Genomic DNA, 19,111 nt, shown 5'->3' on the forward strand with positions numbered 1-19,111 from the left:
AGTCAAGAAACTGGCTTTCTTCATCCTTCATCCATGACTATGAGCTCTTTACTAAAGGCTGCACTGAGATAGCATTCCTGAACAGCATCCAGTGTTACCTGTTGGATACCAAACTACTGCGCAAACAAGTTACAGTCACTATGATTTATCAACACTGTTATTAGACTGTTTTATCTCCTTTTTCTTTTGGCAAACTGAGAACAACCCAGAAAACAAAAATAAGTCTTCATTATTGTATAGAAAAATTAAATGAGCCTATACTTACATGCCTAGTAATTCAGACTAAACAGTACAACTGAAATCCTTAGTGCAAGAAATACAACCAATTAATACAGCTTAACAGCTTAACACTCATTGATGCGAAGGGAAAACTTTCCTATTCAGAGGTAGAGTTCAGTGCACAAGGCTTAAAAACAATAGTCAACAGTCTGAATAAAACCAAGCCAGGCTATAGAGAGTCACTGTTGATGTCAGATACCAGGCTGTGTGTACACACATATAAATACACTGTACAATCTTTTAAAGTAGTTTAATAAACTCCACAAAATAGTATCAGGTGCATTGAACTATTTACATAAGTCAATTTCCAAATCTCTCATCCAAATAAAAGGAATAAAAATAAGATTTCTGCTATCAAGTCAGCAGTTCTTTCCTGAAATGGGCTGGTAAAATAAGGTACTTTACATGAGAGGAAGGAATTCGTTTAAGAGGTATTCATATTTGGATAAGAAAATAGGTCCCTTTGAGAGTTATAGAGATGAGGGAATACAAAATGACACTTTCTACATTTTAGACCTCTGTTTAAGGTTCGTGAGGAGAGAAGCTGATTCTGTTACCCACTCAGAGCAAATCATCAAAGATGCAACAGGAGGGTAATTAATTTTTTACTTCCTGATTTGGAAGTTTAGGCCAGAATTTGTTGATATTGATACAGAACTACGTAAGACACACTGCATTAAATCCTGACTAACATTTGTGGCTCCATAATTTTGGGATTTTGACATTTTGTTCCTTCCATTTTCAAAGTGTGCTCTATTGAGAGGGGTCAGGTATACGATTTTAAGAGTATTCAACACTAACATATAATTCTAAACGTTTCCAAGCTCACACAGGAGGAGTATATAACAAAGCAAATGCTAGAACTTTTCTCAAACAAGGAAAACCTCACAAACCTTGGTCATTGCAACCTAAGAAGATGGGCAGAAGCAAAGCACTTGTGTGTAACTCAGACTCTTGGACTTCATGTTAGATTCTCTCTTTGATAGGTACCTTTAACCTTTTTATTGTACTCAATAGAAGAGTTTAATCTGTCCCCAAAACAAGTCAGAAATAGTCAGAAAACAAAACAAAAGCTGGTTATAATTAAGGAAGTATGAACCTTCACAGTTTGTAGCTTCTCCAAGCACCCACAATGAGAATGCAAGTTGAAATTTTTTTTTTTTTTATTCAATCATTCTGTGAAAAACACCTCAGGAAATAGTAACATTTTCCTTTTAGTGATCTTCCCACTGGAATACCCACCCACCCACTCCCCATTTTCTAAATTTTAGATTTTTAAAAAAACTGTATACAAATAGACTAAATTTGATTTAAAGGAAGCATATAAAAGTCAAGGAGAATATTGCTTACAACAATGGACATGGAAGTATAAGAATGACCAGGCAGGGAGCACATGGACACGGCTCCTCATGAGGTCAGGAAAACCTGGCTCCCCGGATGCTTCTCTATCCAAGATGCTTGTGCTGAAGACTTTTGCCTTCAGACACAAAGTTTGATTGAGTTTTGTAATTACACCTTCATGTTAGCAGAAAAAGAGAACCTGGGAGGGAGAGGTGACAAAACCAAAACCAAGAACAACCAACTTCAAGAAAACTGGAAGGCACAAGCACCCATGTTAATCTAGATAGAATGTTCTTGGAATTAGGCAGGAGAGGGCAAGTTTTGGTTTAGCACTACAGTCAAGTTAATCCTGCTATTGTTGAAAAAGAATCATATAAAACAGGTGTGTAGAAACACAACAAGCACATCTTACTTGTGAGGAAGAAAGCTCAGAAGACGGCTAGAGAGAATGGAGCAGAGATTAACAATCAGTACTATTTATTTGGATGTCTGTGTCATGGTGATTACAAACTATACTCTCTGCTCTGACGAATCAAAACCAAACCAGAATAAAAATGAACAAACATCCCCATCCCCAAGCCCAGGAGAGCAGCAAGAAGGAGTGCAGGAAGTCTTACAGAGCGTACTGATTCCAAGGGCATAGCATGGCATTCCTGATTTGGAGATGCGTTCAACTCTGCTACCTATCATCTGGCTCCATCTGGTATCTATGACTAGACAGGAACCCAGAAACAGCAAAGTTACCAAGTAATCTCTGCCTCAACACAACTTCCTTTTTCTTCATTTCCTTCTCCAGGATTAGAGTCTGTTTCCTCCATGAAAGAAGTGCTGTTCATGACGGCCGGGAAGGCTTGACACCAGGTTTCCTGAATACTGATTTCATGTCCCTTAAAGCCCCTTTGCGTGCACTCACGCAGTGTGGAGGTGGGCGAGAAGGCAGCCTTGATGGGGCTATGTGTTAAAAACAGAAGGAAAAAAGAAAACCAAACCAAACCACCTAAGTTCATCTTTTCTTAAACAAAAGGAGAAATTAGGGACGGCATGGCCTCAGGAGAGTGCCCTAGTTAGGAGATGATGGCTGGGGACCACCGTGGCAGAATCAGGTTGTCAGCACTTGCTGACCGCTTCCTCATGGGTTTTCTCAGGTCCTTGTACTTGTCTTCACAGAGACGAGAGATGGCCTGAGAGGGAGAAAGACAGTGCAGGTCAGGGTACATACCAAGGTTCCACTTCAGCCAGGGGCTCTGCAAGACTGTCATATCTACTGGCTCAACTGGTCTTGCTGCCTAGCACAACTCAAACCCTGCTTCCAAATGGGGTAGTGGGAGTGGTGGTGGTGGGGTGTGTGTCTTCATGATCTTGAAAGCAGAAGAGAACACCCAAGGCTACTGTAAGGGACAACCATAATGAGCACAGTACTGGTCAGAGACAACCATAATAAGGATGGCAACAAATAAGGTGTCCAGAGTTTGACCTAGGAGCCAACGTGGACTGACATGGTGGATGTTAATGAGACCGGACAGAGGGTTTTGAGGGATGGAGAGCCCATACAGGCCAGGATGGAAACACTTTGTAGTCTGTAGTCAGCGCAAACCTGCCACCAATCTTACAAGAACATGGTAAAATTCAAAGGCTGCTTTTTAGGAAAATAACTCCAGTATCAGCAGAGAAGATGGAATGGAGAAGAGAAACCAGACAGGCATCCATGTTGAAGCCACATGGTCAGCTGGGAGAGCAGACAGATTACCAGGCTGAGCTGCCTCACCCCAAGCATTATGTAGAGTTCATAGGTCTTTTATTTAAAATTTCTGAGATTACCAATTGCTATTTCTCATGAATAGTGTGTGTCTGAATTCATAATAGTAACAGATAGTAGTTTTCCCTCTTAATCAGATTATACGTGATAATAACAGCTTTCTCTAACATGTAGACAGAATCAAAACACCTTGAGTCCAGTTGAGAGTAATTTTTTTTAAAAGATAAATATGTAAGGCACTTTGCATGTGGTGCAGATCTGCACAGAAGGGGACAGTGGCACCTCCCTGGAGTTCTTCTTTAGTCTCAGCGCTTAGCACCCAGCCTGCCTCCTTGCTTTACTGAGTTTCCATCTTAAGATTAATGGACTGCTGGGGGTGTTGTGCTGCACAGCTTTAAGCGAAGCACTTAGGAAGAAGGTGCAAGAAGATTTCTGTGAGTCTGAGGCCAGATTTCTGTGAATTTGAGGCCAGCCTGGTCTACATAGTGAGTCTATTCAGGGCTAGGTAAAGAGACCCTGCCTCCAAGATTTAGAAACTTCTAATTGTTCTTTTAACTGTAATTTTTAAGAAAAAAAAAAAAAAAAAAAAAAAAAACAAAGAAAACCAAAACAAACCCCTTAGAACCTATGTGCCCAAACTGGCATCTTCCAATACAATGAGAAGGAACAGGGATAATACTGTATTACTTGAGAGAAAGAATCTCAATGAGGAATTCTCTAGAGCAGACTGGCCTACAGGCATGTCTATAGGGGACTATCCTGATTACCTTAATTGATGTAGGAAGATCTGTCCATTGTGGGTAGCCCCATTCCCTGGTTTGGGTCCTCAACAGTAGAGGAAGCTGGCTCAGCACTAAGCATTTATACAATTGAGAATCCAGAAACGCTATTATCATTGTCTTTTTTTTTTTTTCTTAAAGGATTCTTTTGTAGTTCGAACTATGGTCTGCCTCAATGGATATGGTCTGGATTGAAGGCTGTTGTTACTAACCCATGACTGTTTATCACAGCAAATGTGGCCCACCAACTCTTCACATCTGGTTTAATGGATAGCATAAAAGGCAAATTGCGACAGAGAACAGGGTCAGCACACAATGGAGCAGGGGGCACTAGAGTTCCTTCTGGATTCTCAATTGCTAAGGCCACTTGGCAGCTTCTTCCCTTTTTATTTTATTCTATTTTATTTTATTTTTGGTTAATGCACGGTGAAAAATAGTTATTTTTGTGGATAATAAAAACAAAAAGTAAAACCATAAACATAAGAGTGTTAAAAAGAATCATTTAGAAATAGACTTGGTGCACAATAAGGAAAAGCTGCCTTACAGTTGTTAAAACACGAAGAACACATATATACTTAGTTCATGAACTGGCCTGAAAGTCATGTAGAGTCCTGTCCTTATTTCCCAACACACACTGGAGAATACTGAAAGTGTGGGGGTACAGAAATGGTAATGGGGCAATGCACTGCAGTGGTGTGTGAATCCCCCTTACCTCAAGCTTGTGGGCACGATCCCTGCTTAGGGGCTCCAGAGGAAAACTCAGGTTGTTTGCTTCTGCCAGAGAACGAAGATCAAAATAATACTTGGCATACACGCTGGAAGGAACATTGATGTTAAACTGCAGCAACTCAAGGAACTGCCGCTCCAGTTCATTCCTACAAAACAAAAGCAATGACAGTCACACTCAGCTGCCTACGAATAGGCATGGCTGCCACCCACTGAAGACTGCAAAAAATTACAACTTCCAGGAAGAAAACTAATCTAATTAACTGTCTGGTTGAACACCAGCTATGCAATATGACCAGCAAATAGGGATTAAAAGGCAAATCCACATAAGCTGGAACCCAGAAAGATGAAGCTTGACTGTGATGATCATCAGAAACTGATTTAGAGAGATTCACATCACTAAGGTCTGACAGGTAATGCCTGTCCCTCAAGGAATTCATCAAGGAACAGGTCAGGGAGTCTCAGAAAATAGGAGAAGCCGGCCTCGGTAGCTGAGGTTTATACTTCCTTATTGGTGGGGGGAAGGGGAACTGTATAGGGGCTTCTTATGTGAGAAGACCATTCCAGTCCTTACAGGAATTCCAGGACCCTGGGCTTTGAGCTGGGTGTTGTGGAACATGCTAAAGAAGCTGACAGACTACCTCTACTCTACCCTTAGCTTAGCTGGTCTGGAGACAGGCCTTTCTAATAGGTCCCGCGCAGGGTTGGCTGCTGGAGAGGTCTCCACAGTGAGAGGAGAGGTATTTAGGTACACAGACAGCTCACTTTTATTTTGATAAGTAGGATTGGCAACAGCCAGAGTGAATTTTCATAGTTCAATACCAAGAATATCTCATTCATCTTTCAAAGTAGGCATACTTGTTACTATTGTAGGAGCTGGTCCTGGTTATCTCCCCAGAAAGTCTAGTATGTTGGGTCAACACTCTGGGATACTTGCTTCTGCCCTTTGACATAGTACACTGCAATTGTTTGGTGTGACTTCTACGTTTCTCAGCTAGGACACCTGTTTTACTAGGTAAGTGAGAAGAGTCCTGAGCAAGGAGGGTGAAGCTCTGTCTAGTAGGAAGGGGCAGCCAGAGATGCAGGAATTTGAGCAGAGGAACCCACTTGGTAGGGGCCTGGCCTTTATTCCCCATTTGTGAAGCTGAACTTGGGTGGGTCCTGAACATCCTATGCACCACTCTTCACACCTAAGCCAGTGCACCACTCTCAGGCTAAACTCCATCCCATTCAACTTGTACCTAAGAACCACAACGAAAGCACGCACGCACGCGCGCGCGCACACACACACACACACACACACACACACACACACACACTACCTTATACTCAGTCTTATGAAGATGATAGAGGCTGGTAAAGAGGAAATAAATAAATCCCTTAAAGAAATACAGAAAAATACAATCAAACAGGTGAAGAAAATGAATTAAACTATCCAAGAACTGAAAATAGTAACAGAAACAATAGCAGGAATAGAAGAAGGAGAAAAGGAGGAGGAAGAGGAGAAGGAAGAATAGGAGGAAGAGGAGCAGCGGTGGCAGCAGCAGCAACCCAGCTCGAAGGTCCAAAAAATATTTTCAACAAAATCATAAAAGAAAATTTTTCTACCCTAAAAAAAATGTCCATAAATGTACAAGAAGCTTACAGAACACCAAGGCTGGACCAAAAAAGAAAATCTTCCTGTCACATAATAATCAAAACACTAAATGTACAGAACAAAGAATGACTATTAAAAACTGCAAGGGAAAGAGACTTAGTTAAAGGCAGACCTATTAGAATTACAGTCTACTTCTCAACAGTGACTCTGAAAGTCACAAGGGCCTGGGCAGATATCTTGCAATCTAAGAGATGACAGATAACAGCCTAGACTACTGTACCCAACAAAACTTTCAATCACCATAGATGGAGAAAACAAGATATTCCACGACAAAAACAAATTTAAGCAATATTAATCCACAAATCCAGTCCTACAGAATATAGCGGAAGTAAAACTGCAACTCAAGGAAGTTAACTACAACCAAGACAACACAGAAAACAAAAAGAAGTGCAGATGCACAGGTGCACGGATGGACAAACTCAGTACTACCACCAACATTAAAATAACAAATTAATAATCATTGGTCATTAATATCTCTCAAAATCAATGGATTCAATTCCCCAATTAAAAAACACAGGATAGAGAATGGATGCTAAAATAGAACCCATCATTCTGTTGCATACAAGAAACACATCTCAGTAACAAAAGATAAACATTTACTCAGAGTAAAGGGCTAGAAAAACAATTCCAAGCAAATGGAGAGTAGCCATTCTATATCTAATAAAATACATTTCCAACCAAAATCAATCAAAAGAGTTGGGGAAGGACAATTTGTACTCATCAAAGGAAAAAAAAAATCTACCAAAATGACATCTCAATTTTGAATATATATGCCCCAAATGCCCATGGGTACTCACAGTTGTAAAAGAAACACTGCTGATACTTAACACACATTGAACCCCAGACATAAATAGTGGGAGACTTCACATACCATTCTCACCAATGGACAGGTCATCTAGACAGAAACTAAACAGAATAAAGAAACTAACAGATGTTACAACTCAAATAGACCTAACAGATATCTCTATAGAACATTTTACCTGAACACAGAGAATATCCTTTCTTCTCAGCACCTCATGGAACCTTCACCAAAACTGAGTACATACTCAGTTACAAAGCAAGTCTTAATATATACAAGACAACTGAAATAACTCCCTGCATCTTATCAGACCACCATGGATTAAAGCTGGACTTCAACAACAACAGAAATGGCAGAAAGCCTACAAACTCACAGAAACTGAACCATTTTCTACTGAATGATATCTGGTTCAAGGTAGAAATGAAGAAATTAAAGACTTTTTAGAATTCAATGAAAATGAATGTATAGCATGCCCAAACTTATAAGATACAATGAAATTTGTGATAAGAGGAAAGTTCATAGCATTGTATGCCTTCATAAAGAAATTAATGAGAGCTCATATTAATGACTTAGCAACATACCTGAAATTTCTAGAACAAAAAAAAAAAAAAAAAAAAAAAAAACAGTAGATGGTAAGAAATAAAGTCAGGGCTGAAATCAATAAAATAGAAACAAAAATACAAAGAATCAATAAAACAGAATTGGTTGAGAAAAATCAACAACATAGACAAACCCTTAGCCAAACTGAAGATACTGCAGAGGGACAAAGTGTGGGACAGAAACTGAAGGAGGGGCCATCTGGAGACCATTCCACCTGGGTATCCATTCCATGTGCAGTCACCAAAGGTAGACACTGATGTGGATGTCAGAAAGTGCATGTTGACAGGAGCCTGATATAGCTGTCTCCTTAGAGGTCTGCCAGTGTCCGACATATTCAGAGGCAGATGCTCACAGCTAACCATTGAACTGATCAAGGGGTTCCCAATGGAGGAGTTAGAGAGAAGGAGCTGAAGGAGCTGAAAGGGTTTGTGGCCCCATGAGGAGAGCAATAATACCAACCAACCAGAGCTTCCAAGGTCTAAACCACCAGCCTGGGAGCACATAAGGAGGGACTCATGACTCCAGCTGTATATGTAAGGGAGGATGGCCTTGGCAGTCAAAGGTGGGAAGAGATCCTTGGTGCCATGAAGATTGGATACCGTGTGTGGGGGAATTCGAGGGTGGGGAGGTTGGAGTGAGGGTGGGGTAGGGACACATTCTCATAGAAGGAGGAGGAGGGGGGATGGGATAGGGGTTCCTGGGTGGGGGATGGGGGTGGGGTAAGGGGATAACATCTGAAATGTAAATAAAATATCCAATAAAAAAATTTTTAAAAAAGGAAAAAAAGAAAAAAAAAAAAAAGAAAACTTACAGAATCAACTAACCTGGGCTCATAAGAGCTCATAGAGACTGCCCACCAACCAGAGAACATACATATAAGTTCTCTACACATGTGTAACAGTTATGTAGTTGAGTCTTTATGTGGGACTCCTTAAGTAGAAGCAGGAGCTGTCTCTGACTGCATTGCCTGCCTCTGGAACCCTTTCCTCTAACTGGGCTGCCTTATCTAGCTGCAACAGCAGATGTGCCCAGTTCTTCTGCAACTTGCTATGCTAAGGCTGGCTGGTATCAGAGGAGAAGGGAGTCGGGGAGGGGAAGGAGAGAGGAAGGAACTGGGAGGAGAGGAGGGAGGAGAAGCAGCAACTGGGACATAAAGTAAATAAATAAATTAAGAAAAAAGAGGACACAAAGCTGGGTTCGAATGGAAAGGGGTAGAACTGGAAAGAGGGAATGATGATAAAAGTACACTGCACAAATCTGGAAGAGTAAAAATTTTAAAGAAACAAAGAAAGGAAGTAAATCAGTCAGTCATATAAGCTGCAGAGGAAGTTCCGAGTGATACTGCCCTCAGGTCTTTTATTTAGACAACAAGAAACATCTTATTTATGTTTTTATATGTGCATGTGAAAGGAGCTCACATGTACCAAATGCACAGACTGTACTGAATTTTACAATTTTAAGAAATTTTAAATCAGTGGTATTCAGGATTTATTAGAATTTTTTTTAAAAAAAACTTTTAAAACTAACTCTGCTTTATTTCAGTGAGATTCAATAAAAGTAATTTTAAGTGAGCATGTGGTAGTAGCTTATGGGTACAGACTGCCTTTTGGCGATGAATGGGCATCACTGAAGAACTTCTTCTAAGAAGAAAATCTCTATATCACTTTGAGAGCTAGTCTGAGCCCCTATGATGACTTCTATATTCCCAGCATTCTGGAACTTGACCGAAGAGGATGACATGTTTGTAGCCAGCCTAGCAAACTCAAACAAGACTTTTGAAATAATAATTTCCACTGTCTTGATTTTTCAATTCACAGAATGAATTTAAGGACACATCTGAAAGCTTACATTGTAGTACGTTAACAAGAAACTAACAATGGTACAAAAGAAATAGGCTCAATGAGATTCCTGCCCTCATCTGGGTCATCCCGTGGACAGTTCTGGTATCAACACCTACAGTACATATTTCAGTCAATAAACAAAAGCATCTTTTAAAAGTAACTGCTAAACTAGTTTGGCACAGTTCAGAAATGAACTTATGACATTTAGTTAAGCTGAAAACAGGACTCAAGAGTAGAGAGTTGTTTTCATTCCACGCCAGTCTTTCTAGAGCATTGAGCTCAAAGTTCAAAAGCTTTTGAATGCAGCAACAGCTTAAGAGCAGAACTGAAAGAGTTCCAAGGTATCTTTACAGCCGTGTTCACGGTACACTAACCAATTTGCAAGCACCAGAAAGTGACTACTGGCAGGTGCCAAGTGGGTAAACAAAATGGGGCACTGTACACAAAAGAAAAAGTATTCAGTCTTAAAAAAAAATAATGACAGGTCATAAGACAAATCAGCTCTGAGGAATACAAGAATACCTACAAGGTATACCTACAAGAAGTAAGCCTTACTTGATTTTACTCATGTGAAGTACCTTGAGTAGCACACAGACCCTAAAAGAATGGTGGCTAGGCTGGAGGGAGGAAAGGAAGAGACAGCTAGCTGTACAATAGTGCAATTTATTACATGCTAAAAATGAAAGTTTCATGCTATGTATATTTTAACCACAAACTGAACAGCAACAAACAACAACAGATACCAGGCACCTACAGAGGGACTAAGGTTCTTTATGTACTCATCTGTCTGTCATACACAGACTAGTAGCCTGGCTTCTGGTCACTGAAGAATCCCTAGAATACATATGAAAATGATCCTTAAGGAACTACTATAAACAAAAGCAAATCATACAAATGCCAAGTGAAATGTTTAGAAATGTCTGAGTAGAGATTAAAAAGTTGGCTCAGCTCAGTAGGTAAAGTGCTTACCTTGAAAGTACAATGACATGACTCAGAACCCTTCAAACCCAAGTAAAAGCTGGATCCAACAGTATATAAGTATAATTCCAGTGCTCCAAATAGAGTTGCAAAGTGGAGGATCCTCAGTTCACTGGGCAGCCAGCTTGTTGTATAGACTGGCCAGGGACAAAGAGCCCTGTCTCAAGGTGGAGGGGGAGGACTGACATCCAATGTTGTCAGACCTCTACACATGCACACAGCCACACCCACACATGAATACAAGCTATACATGCCTGTAGAACTCAACACAACCAGGCCTCAGTATCTGCTTTCCCATGTTCAGCAACTATCATTTGATACTTTGTTGTTCAAAAACTGCTTTGTAATGGTGTGAGAACTTAACAACTAGTCTGCAGTTTATTTCTATCTGCATAAGATTGGCCTGGTGTAGGGGAGCGTGATTGTCCAACTGAGATCAATACAAGTTGGTAAATGGAACCAACTGCTCCCCCAGACAGTTGCAGACAGGAGTATAGGTCGAGTGGCTATGCAAACCTTGTACTACTACCCTCTTCACATAGTCAGCAGGCAGACTCCAGAGAGATGTTAGACTTGAGGACACTGGGAACACAGTCCACTGCTTAGCAGGCTGTGTTCATCTTTGTCTTAGCCCAGGCTCCTTGCTTCCAAGGAGGCCTCAGTCCTGCTATCCTCTGTAAGAGGTGTTTTCTTTCCTCAGTCACTTGAATGATATGCTTCTTTTCACTCTAGAGGAACTTACCAAGCTTCACTGCAAAAGTATGAAAGAAGGATTTCTTAAAGAAATAAAATTTAAAAAGTAGGGTTTAAGGGCTCCACTTTATCACCCAATAACAGTGTGAAGCCTCTTTACAAATGTGGTTCAAGGCTACAGACTCCTTGGTAACTATACCTTTCAACGGTTTACTGCATATTAGTCTGCCAAGACTGCTGTGACAAATGCCACAGTTAACACAATCTCTCTTCTGTATGTAGGAGGGTGGCATCTGTGGTCTGAGGTTCTCCTCCTTGTCTTACAAGTAGTCATTCTTCTGGGTTTCCCATGGTCTCAAACATGCTGTTATGTCCTCAGGTTCTCTGCTTATGGTGTTCCAGTCGTACTACGTCAGGATTTACCCTACTGACCATAAACTGTACTTCTTCACAAATCTTTCTTAAATGGTTAGAACTCATATGAATTGGGGTTCGGCTTTACGACACTGTCATCTGGCCTCCAAGCTTCAAGTCCTCACATACAGAACAAACTCATTTCATCCTGCTTCCTTTCAAGTACTCCAGTAATGTCTCTAAATCTAGTCTAACCTATATATGCTCCAAATCAGGAAGGAGTGAAATTCTAGGCGTGGTTTCTGAGATAAAATTCCTTCCTAGATGTGAACCTGCAAATCTGAAGTTATATGCCACCAAAATACAAGGGTGGACAGATACAGGATACTCATTACCTCTGCAAAAGACAGAAATCTTTTACCTAGGAAGAAAGGGGATATGAATCTCAAGCAAGTCTAAAACCAAGAAGGCAAATTCTAGCTGGATCTTCTTAGTTGACACTGCCACTGGATAACAGCCCTACCAGGGACTGCACATCCTGCTTGGGTCAAGGAGAAGCATCATGTTTCCCCAGGTACTTTTACAGGCCTGTCCTGCAGAATTCCTACGTGTGTCCAGCAATCTTATTTTGTTTTGTCTCATGCCTGTGCTTTAGTTGATTTATAGTTGCTTTATGGCTGACTGAACCAAGTTAGCACAATCCCATTCACACTTTAGTGCCCTCTCTCTAGAGCGAACTCACCTTTTAAATATAAAAAGCTAAGGTTAGAAGACTGCCTTGGTTCCAGATGTTCAACTTGAACATTTCATTCTGAATTAGCAATTTTGTGTGCAGCTTATTTCCTCTCCTCTTATACTTTACTCTGACTAAAATAAAGTAACATCAAGCACACCTTTAGCACTTCACTAAAAAAATCCCTTCTGCTGAATTCTTTTATTTTAATTAATCATTCCATTTGTTTACATCTCAAATGATATCCCACTTCCCAGTTTACCCCTCTACCAACCCCATCCCATAATATCCCCTTCCCAGTGACCCCTCCAACTCCCCATCCCATATCTGCCCTGCCCCCTCTCCTTTAACGATATGAGTGTTCCCCCACCCATCCACATTCTCCAGCCCTACCACCGCAGCATCCTTCTACACTGGAGCATCAAACCTCCCCAGGACCAAAGGCCTCCCCTTTCTCTTGCTGTCAGGCAAGGCCATCCTCTTCTATGTATATATCTGGAGCCATAGATCCCTCTCTGCACACTCCTTGGCTGGTGGTCTAGACTCTGGGAGAACTGAGTGGTCTGGCCAGCCCATATTGTTCTTCCAATGGAGTTGCAATTCCCCTCCACTCCTCCAGTCCTTCCACCAGCTCCCCGACCAGGTTCCCTGAGCTCAGTGTGATGGTTGGCTCCAAGCATCCACGGCCTCACTGGTCAATTGCTGGCCAGACCTCCCCAAGAACTGTCACACTACATTCTTGTCAGCAAGCACCTCTTGACCACAGCAACAGTGTTGGGCCTGGTGTCTGTAGACATGATGGATCCCCAGGTGGGGCAGTCCCTGGTTGGCTCTTCCTTCAGTCTCTATTCCATTTTTTTGTCCCTGTTCTTCCTTTTAAAAACTTTTGAGATGGGTGGGTGGCCCCATCGCTAGACCAAGGTACTGGAGGTGGTCTCAACAGGCTCTATCTCCTGTTCCATATGCATTTAAGGTAAAGTCATCCCTGTTGGGGCCTGGGAGCCTCACGTTTTCCTGGTGTCTGGGATCCTTTAGTGACTATCTACAGTTCCTCATCACCAGCCCCCACAGGCATATTTGTTTGATTTCCTGACACTCTGTTCCTCTCATCTCCTCCAGTTCCTGATACTGCCACCTTTATTTCCTCCCTCTCCTCTCCCCCTCCCTTGTCCTCCTCTTCTTCCATCTCCCACAATCGTCCTATTCCCCCCCTCAATGCAGGACTGAAGCATCCACCCCCTGATCTTCCTTCCTTCTCTGCTCCATAAAGTCTGTAAGTTGTATCATGGCATTGTGAGCTTTTGGGTTAGTACCCACTTATTAGTGCGTATATACCATGTGTGTTCTTTTGTGTCTTGGTTATCTCCCTCAAGATGTATTTTCTAGTTCCATATATTTGCCTGCAAATTTCATGAAGTCATTGTTTTTAATCACTGAATAGTACTCCATTGTGTATATGTACCACATTTTCTGTGTCCATTCTTCTGTTGAGGGACATTTGGGTTGTTTCCAGCTTCTATTATAAATAAGGCTGCTTATTATAAATAAGTGGAGCATGTGTTCTTGTTATATGTTGGAGCATCTTTTGGGTATATCCCCAGGAGTGGTATAGCTGGGTCTTCAGGGAGACTTACTTACAATTTTCTGAGGAACTGCCAGTGATTTCCAGAATGGTTGTACCAGCTTGCAAGCCCACCAATAATGAAGGAGTGTTCCTCTTTCTCCACACCTCACCAGCATCTGCTGTCACCTGAGTTTTTGATCTTAGCCATTCTGACTGCTGTGAGGTGGAATCTCAGGGTGGTTTTGATTTGCATTTCCCTGATGACTAAGAATGTTGAGCATTTCTTTAGGTGCTTCTCAGCCATTCGAGAATCCTCAGTTGAGAATTCTGTTTAGCTCTGTACTCCACTTCTTAATAGGGTTATTTAGTTCTCTGGAGTCTAACTTCTTGAGCTCTTTGTATATATTGGATATTAGCCCTCTATGAGATGTAAGGTTGATAAAGATCTTTTCCCAATCTGTGAGTTGCCATTTTGTCCTATTGACAGTATCCTTTGTCTTACAGAAACTTTGCAATTTTATGAGATCCCATTTATCAATTGTTGATCTTAGAACAAAAGCCATTGGTGTTCTGTTCACGAAATTTTCCCCTGTGCTGATGTGTTCAAGGTTCTTTCCCAATTTCTCTTCTATTAGATTTAGTCTATCTGGTTTTATGTGGAGGTCCTTGAACCACTTGGACTTGAGCTTTGTGCAAGAAAATAAGAATGGATCAATTTGCATTCTTTTACATGCTGACCTCCAGTTGAACTAGCACCATCGGTTGAAAATGCTGTCTTTTTCCCACTGGATGCTTTTAGCTCCTTTGTCAAAGATCACGTGACAATAGGTATGTGGGTTCATTTCTGAGTCTTCAATTCTACTTCACTAATCTACCTGCCTTGTCTCTGTACCAATACCATGCAATTTTTACCACTACTGCTCTATAATATAGCTTGAGGTCAGGGATGGTGATTCCCCCAGAAGTTATTTTATTATTGAGAATAGTTTTTGATATCCCGCGTTTTTTGTTATTCTAAGTGAATTTGAGAATTTCTCTAACTCTATGAAGAATTGAGTTAGAATTTTGATGGGGATTGCATTGAATTTTTTTGGTTGGGAGATTTCTAATCACTGCTTCTATTTCCTTGGTGGGGGCGGTTGGGGACTGTTTAAATGGTTAAATCTGATCCTGCTTTAACTTTGGTACCTGGTATTTGTCTAGAAAATCATCCATTTCATCCAGGATTTCCAGTTTTCTTAAGCATAGACTTTTTGTAGTAGGATCTGATTGTTTTTGAATTTCCTCGTTTCTGTTGTCATGTCTCCCCTTTCGTTCCTGATTTTGTTGATTTGGACACTGTCTCTGCGCCCACTGGTTAGTCTGCGCCCACTGGTTAGTCTGTGCCCACTGGTTAGTCTGACTAAGGGCTTATCTATATTGTTGATATTCTCCAAAAAAAAAAAAAAAAAAAACCACCAAACAGGTCCTAGTTCTGTTGATTCTTTCTATAGTTCTGTGTTTCTACTTGATTGACCTCAGTTTTGAGTTTATTTTCTGCCATCCATTCCTCTTGTGTGTATTTACTTCTTTTTGTTCTAGAGCTTTCAGATGAGCTGTCAAGTTGCTAGTGTGTGCTCTCTCCTGTTTCTTTTTGGAGGCTCTCAGAGCTATGAGTTTTCTTCTTAGCACTGCTTTCATTGTGTCCCATAAGTTTGGGTATGTTGTTAGAGTTATGTTTGTCTGTTTCTCTTCTTTTGGGTTTGTTATGAAAAGATTAATTTCTTGCTTTTTCTTGGGTGTAGTTCCCCTCCTTGTGTTGGATTTTTCCTTCTATTATCTTCTGTAGGGCTGGATTTATGGAAAGATATTGTTTAAATGTGTATTTTGTATTTTGGAATACTTTGGTTTCTCCATCTATTCTAATTGAAAGTTTTGCTGGGTATAGTAGCCTGGGCTGGCATTTGTCTTCTCTTAGGGTCTTAAGACATCTGCCCAGGATCTTCTGGCTTTTAGAGTCTCTGTTGAGAAGTCTGGTGTAATTCTGATAGGTCTGCCTTGGTATGTTACTATACCCTTTTCCCTTACTGCTTTCAATATTCTTTTTTTCTTCTGTGCATTTGCTCTTTTACTTATTATGTGACAAGAGGAATTTCTTTTCTGGTCCCATCTGTTTGGTGATCTGTAGACTTCTTTTATGTTTATGGGCATTTCCTTCTTTAGGTTAGGAAAGTTTTCTTCTTTAACTTTGCTGAAGATGTTTGCTGCCCCTTTGAGTTGGGAATCTTCACTCTCTTCTATACCTATTACTCTCAGGTCTGGTCATGATGCAGCATCTGTACTTACACTGAGATGAAACACCCTTCCCTACAGCTGTATTCTTTCTGAGTCCTCAATAGAGCTGACATCAATGTCCCTATTTCTATCAACAATCTCCAAGATTCCAGGGTTAGCTTTCCGTTTGAAAACATACCTCCAAATTCTTCTAGCCTTTCATACTGAGTTCCAAAGCTACCTTTACCCCCTTTTAGGAATTTGTTAGAGCAAGATTTCCCAACAATGAAATCTGTAACAGTGTCCTCAAAAACTAGGACCAAACTAGGGAGACTGACTAGGTGTACTAAGCAACAAATGATTCCCCATGGTTCCGAAGGATTACAGGTTAATACCAAGCCATCTGCTGTGGTCTTTCTCCTTGGTTAGAAATCACTGCCTTCTCTGCACCTTCACTCTGCCACCTCTCTGTGTGCCTATGGCTTAATTTTGTCCATTTGTGAGGACAACAGACACATTTGATTAGGTCCCATCCTGATGACCCCATTTTAACTTGATGTCTTCTTTAAAAACATTATCGCCAATTATGGCTACATTCTGAGTTTTATGGGTCAGATCTTGAATGTTTGAACTCTGAGGAGATCTAATTTGGCTGCTAACAGCTAGAAGCTATTACAGGGCTCTGTGCGGGTTCTAGTTTTAGTACTGGGCTATCCATTTACCTGCAGGAAAAAGAATACTTCAAACATGCTGAGACGCATAACATGGAGGAAAGACTCCTGCAACTCCAACTATCACTTTTGTCTGTTAAAGCTCACTGGCCAGCAATAGCCTCTGAGATGAAACAAATCAGTGGTTTGGCCTCTTTCCACCACTTTTCTTCTGTTTTAAGAGGTGGGGCAGGAATGCACCCAGCCTTAAGCAGGTTCCTTTTCCCAAGGTGGAATTTCTGGAGTGTTGCTATTGAGAAAACAATTTCAGTGGCCAGCATTTATTTATATATATATATATATATATATATATATATATATATATATACACACACACACACACACACATACACACACATACACACACACACACACACGTATGTATGTATGTATGTATGTATGTTGATGGACTTAGGTAATTTGTATTAACAGATGACAATGAGTTTAGTATGTAATTTAGAAAACAGCAAAATAGTTCAGTGGCACTAATATAACAAAATTCCTGGCACATTTGCCAGTCCAGATGTGTAATATGCAGCAATCACAGCTAGCTATCTGAAACTCAATAACAGCACCAAGATGCCCACCCTGGGCCTGGGCACCTGGAAGTCTCCTCCTGGCCAGGTGACTGAGGCTGTGAAGGTTGCTATTGACATGGGGTATCGCCACATTGACTGCACCCAGGTGTACCAGAAGAAGGTAGGAATGGCCCTCCAGAAGAAGTTCAAGCAGCAGGTGGTGAAGTGCCAGTCAGCAAGCTGTGGTGCACGTTCCACAAAAAGAGCATGGAGAAAGGAGCCTGCCAAAAGACACTTGGCGACCTGAGGCTGGATCTCTACCTTATTCACTGGTCAAAAGGCCTCAAGCCTGGCCCGATTATTTCTCACTGGACGAATCAGGAAACGTGATTCCTAGTGACATGAATTTTGTGGACACTTGGACAGCTATGGAACAACTAGTGGATAAAGGTTTGGTAAAAGCAATTGGTGTCTCCAACTTAGCCAGATCAAGTGCCACCCATACCTAACTCAGGAGAAGCTGACTGAATACTGCCATTGCAAAGGCAGCATGGTAACTGCATACAGTCCCCTTGGTTCTCCTGACAGGCCCTGGGCTAAGCCCAAAGATCCATCTCTCCTGGAAAATCCCAGGATCAAGGCAATTGCAGCCAAGTACAATAAAACTACAGCCCCAGTGCTGACACCAGAACGCATTGCTGAGAACGTTAAGGTCTTTGACTTTGAGCTAAGCAGCGAAGACATGACCACTCTATTCAGCTACAACAGGAGCTGGAGGGTGGGTGCCTTGATGAGCTGTGCCAAACACAAGGATGACTCCTTCCATGCAGAAGTCTGAAGCTGAGGAGGACAGATCCCTGCTCCTCCCCAATCAACTTACATCTGTTCTTTCTGCCTCATCTGCCCTTGCAAGTGTCCTGTGGCCTGTGTCCCTCTGCAATGGGTGGCACCTTGCAGATCAGATGGTGAGAGTTTGTTAATTTGACATAGAATCTGAAGGGCAGTACCAGTAGCTGAGGTGTTTCTTCCAGCCTTTCTTGGTCTTTCTTCTTACCCACTTGGAGGACTTTAACATGAATACCCTTTCCAACCAAAGATAAGCAAGATTTATAGCCCAAGTTGTACCACTAACACTTAAATTTGAGTGCTTAAAGAACTGTAATCCTATGGGTTAGACTTCTCCTCGCCTCAAATAAAAACTGCTTTGGTGAAAAAAAAAAATCCCTTGTAATGTCTCAGTCTTGCAGCTATTATATTACTCAAGATAACAATGCAATTAATTATGTCACTAGGTAATAATCATACATAAAATTATAAACTGGTGGAATAACAAATCAGCTATACCAACCTCATTAATAGATTTAGTTTATTCTATAACCTTTAAAGATTCCTATATTTTGTTGTTGTTGGTTTTTTTTTGTTTTTTTTTTTGGGGGGGGGGGGGTGGAGGGGACAGGATCCAGGCTGCTCTGAAACTTACAGCATCTTCTGAGTGCTTATACACTTCTGAGTGCTGAGATTACAGGTATG

The 19,111-nt window shown here is 41.1% G+C and overlaps 1 protein-coding gene and 1 pseudogene across 1 annotated transcript in view; one reads left to right on the forward strand and one right to left on the reverse strand.

The window, feature by feature from the left end:
* Positions 1–2,080: 2,080 nt before the first annotated feature.
* Ccny (cyclin Y) overlaps positions 2,081–19,111 on the reverse strand; it is a 117,085-nt gene continuing 100,054 nt past the window's right edge. Inside the window, exons 9-10 of the mRNA XM_034510057.2 lie at positions 4,868–5,030; positions 2,081–2,801 (exon numbers count right to left, since the gene is read on the reverse strand). Of these exons, the coding sequence (XP_034365948.1) occupies positions 2,685–2,801; positions 4,868–5,030 (280 nt within the window). The 3' untranslated portion in view covers positions 2,081–2,684. The remainder of the gene's footprint in view (positions 2,802–4,867; positions 5,031–19,111) is intronic.
* Positions 17,625–18,419, forward strand: LOC117713730 (aldo-keto reductase family 1 member B1 pseudogene; annotated as a pseudogene).

The sequence above is a fragment of the Arvicanthis niloticus genome, chromosome 8, assembly GCF_011762505.2.
Source record: "Arvicanthis niloticus isolate mArvNil1 chromosome 8, mArvNil1.pat.X, whole genome shotgun sequence".
Classification (NCBI taxonomy): domain Eukaryota; kingdom Metazoa; phylum Chordata; class Mammalia; order Rodentia; family Muridae; genus Arvicanthis; species Arvicanthis niloticus.